The sequence below is a fragment of the Marmota marmota genome, unplaced genomic scaffold (genome assembly GCF_001458135.2).
Source record: "Marmota marmota marmota unplaced genomic scaffold, marMar, whole genome shotgun sequence".
NCBI classification, from domain to species: Eukaryota; Metazoa; Chordata; class Mammalia; order Rodentia; family Sciuridae; genus Marmota; species Marmota marmota.
Genome location: NW_026000130.1, coordinates 8,842,863 through 8,845,893, shown reverse-complemented (window position 1 = coordinate 8,845,893; position 3,031 = coordinate 8,842,863). Strand labels below are relative to the sequence as shown.

Here is a 3,031-nt window from a genome sequence, read left to right as displayed (position 1 = left end):
GACCCTTTGTGTAACGTGTGCCGTGTCCCTGCTGGAAACCAGACTGGGCCTAGGCCCTTTTCCAGTCCCCACATTCCTTTGTGCTCTGTGCTACAAAAAAATATTTGCATTTTCCACGACTCATAATTTTTCTTCCTCAATCGCTACCAGATGTGGGTCCTGTGGTCCCCATCCCCATGGCAACGGAGGTTCCAGCAGCCGCGGTTCTCTTTTGTGGCGCCTACCCTGGGAGCTGGCACTCCTGCAAGCCCCAAGGGGGTGGGGAGGAACCTATTGCAGTGAGGACTGAAGACAGTTGAGGGGAACTTCCTGGGGGGCAAGGAGCAGGGGCTGCCCACTGGAAGGGGAGAGGTCCCTGCTCTGTGAGGTGCCTACAGAAGGGCTCCTGTATATTGGTCCTCAGATGCTTGGAGGCTCCTAGGGCAAGCAGAAGAGAGAGACCCCAGAAAAGTCTAATCACTGAGACACCCTGGTTTCCCCAGATCATGCTAGTTCAGGCTAGAGGGGAGGGAGAGCTTGAGATAGGGGTTGGGAGGTCAGGGAGTGGCAGGGTGCTTAGCATTATGGTTCTGGTTGAGGGCACAGCATAGGCAAGAGTGTGACCTAAACTACTGCCCTGCCCCCCTCTCACAGTCACTGTCCTGTCCTTGCTGGGCCCCACTGGGCATTTGTCCTCTCTGGTCAACTTTGAGCCTGTGTTCTCAACCCCAGCAGCCAGCATGACCTGGTGCCTGAATGGGTCAGAGGCCAGCTAGCTTCAGGCCACAGCTGGGCTGGTGTCCAGCTGGACTGAAGGAAGCATTGAGGCCCAGAGACAGGGAGCCTGCATTCCACGTGTGGCCTGACCAGGTCAGACACAAGAACGGTGTTCCCATCAGCTGCTCTGGATACACGCTGGTGGCAGGAGGCCATCTCTATTCAGGTGGCTGAGCCACCTATATGGGTGACCAGAGTTGACTTCAATGTGGTATCTGGCCAAAGGGCAAGAGTACTGCCAGAGAAAGATCCCTGCCAGCGTTAGATGAAGCCTCCTGTGGGCTGCAGGGTGGGTTCAGGGAGTTGGTTGGAGGATCTTGGCAGAATAAGAAGCCTCTGAGCTGGGCATCAAAAAATGGGGGAGAACAGGAAGAGGCCTGATAGACAGAGGCAGGGAGATGAGAGGAATCCAGAGAGACATAACTTTTAAAACTTAGGGAACACAGTAGGAACTATGGAAAAGTCAGGGTCTGTGGCTCAGGAAGGCCACCTAGAAGGCTTGCGTGGAGCAGTGAAGGTGTTGGGGGGACAAACTGTTCCAGATGGAAGGCCAGGCCAGCAGGCAGAGGTCAGGAGCTCTGGGCCAGACAGCTGCCTCTCCAGCTCCCCACCACCTCTCAGGGTGGGTGGGGCAAGCGGGTGAGTTGTTTCCGGCTGAGGACAAGGAGCCCATTGAGGCGGACAGCAGGGCTCTATACAGCAGCAGACTGTCGTTTGTGCCAGAGGAGGCCCTGCTGGAGGCTGCATTAGCAGCCCACTAGCCCCTTGGCCCCAGCCTCTGGAGCACCCCAAATATCTCTGACCTTCAAGTTTAATAGCATAGGCCCGTAGAAAAGGCAAGGATCAGAGGCAAGCCCTGTGATCTGACCAGTCAAGACACATACCCCATCTGTCTCTGGAGACGCACACCTTGGCTCCAAGGCTTAGCTTAGGTGGAGGGGGTCCTGCCAGTGTGAGTGCAGGCTAAAAGGGGTCACATTCAATTTCTTTAGAGAAATATCTCTTTTGCTCGCGGGGATTGAACCCAGAGGCGCTTTACCAGTTAGCTACATCCCTTCCTTTTTATTTTTTTAAGACAGGGCCTCACTAAGCCTCGAAATTGCAATCCTCCTGCCTCAGCCTCCAGAGCCGCTAGGATTAAAGGCCTGGGCCACCGTGTCAACCAGAGGGAGAACTTTGTCAAAGATCCGCAGACAGGAAGTAAAGCACAGGAGATGGTGGGGAAAGGCACTTTATTAAGAAAGCTTTGGCCAAGCCCCTGCCAGAAGGAACCCATCCTGGGGTTCCCAGGGCAGAGTGGGAGTAGCCCTGCCGGGGGCCTATAAATACATCTCCTCAGGCCATTGGAATCACCCCTGGGGTTCCCACAGCATGTAGGGTAGTGGGAGGCCATCAAAACCAGCTCGACAGCTCAGGGGCCAGGGTTGGGAGGCAGGAGCTGGGGGTGAACAGGGGAGCCCAACACCCTGAGGAGCAGACCAGCCCTCCCCAGCTTGGGTCAACCAGATACCCAGCAGGGGGTAGTGGAAGTGCCCTCAAGCTACCCACAAGGAAGGGAACCTTCAGCCAAAGGCTCCAGGCCCTGGCCAATAAGAAGCAGCCGAGGCAGAAGTTAATTCTGTCTTCAGCCATTTAGAAGGTACCCCCAGTTAAGTGCACTCTTGGCCAGTAAGAGGAGGTCTCCAGGCGGAATCCTCCTGGCTTTGGCCAATGAGACGCAGGTAGGTCGGAGAGCTCAATAACCCGCCAATGACGAAGGAATTGTCTTCTATGGGCTTGTCTATGGGGAACTTCGTGCCTGAGCGCTCTTCGATCGATGGGCGGCTGCTGGAGCCTGAACCAATCAGGCATAGCCTCCTGCTGTGAGGCTAGGGGGCGTGGCCAATGGGAGGCCTCCGTGCACAAGCTGGGCCGAAGAAACGGAGGGTTGGGCGGTGGACGCGGAAGGCTGGGTGGCAAGCTATGCGGCTAAACCCGGGAAGCTGCGGGTGTTGTGGGGCCGCTCCTACTACAGGGTGGGAGCTCCCACCCTGCTCAGCTCGCCCGCCGCCTCCCGGCTCTTCTTGCGTGGCGGTTTTTGGATAGGGGTCTTCTTCCGAGGGGTCTCGGGCGCCAGCGCTCCGGCCACCGCCTTCTCTGGCCCAGTTACCTCCCGCACAAGGGATCCTCGGGCCGGCGAGGCGGGCAGCACAGAGCGCTTGGCCTTCTGCGGCGGCGTCGGCTTCTCCCGGGGACTCTGTGCGCCTAGGGCCCCCTCGACGCGGCCCAAGCTTCG

At 57.6% G+C, this 3,031-nt stretch overlaps 1 protein-coding gene across 1 annotated transcript in view; it reads right to left on the bottom strand.

The window, feature by feature from the left end:
• Positions 1-1,971: 1,971 nt before the first annotated feature.
• The window catches only part of Scarf2 (scavenger receptor class F member 2), a gene marked incomplete at its 5' end in the record, with an annotated part of 12,133 nt that continues 11,073 nt past the window's right edge, over positions 1,972-3,031 (bottom strand). Inside the window, one exon of the mRNA XM_048784898.1 lies at positions 1,972-3,025. Coding sequence (XP_048640855.1) covers positions 2,765-3,025 — 261 coding nt within the window. The remainder of the gene's footprint in view (positions 3,026-3,031) is intronic.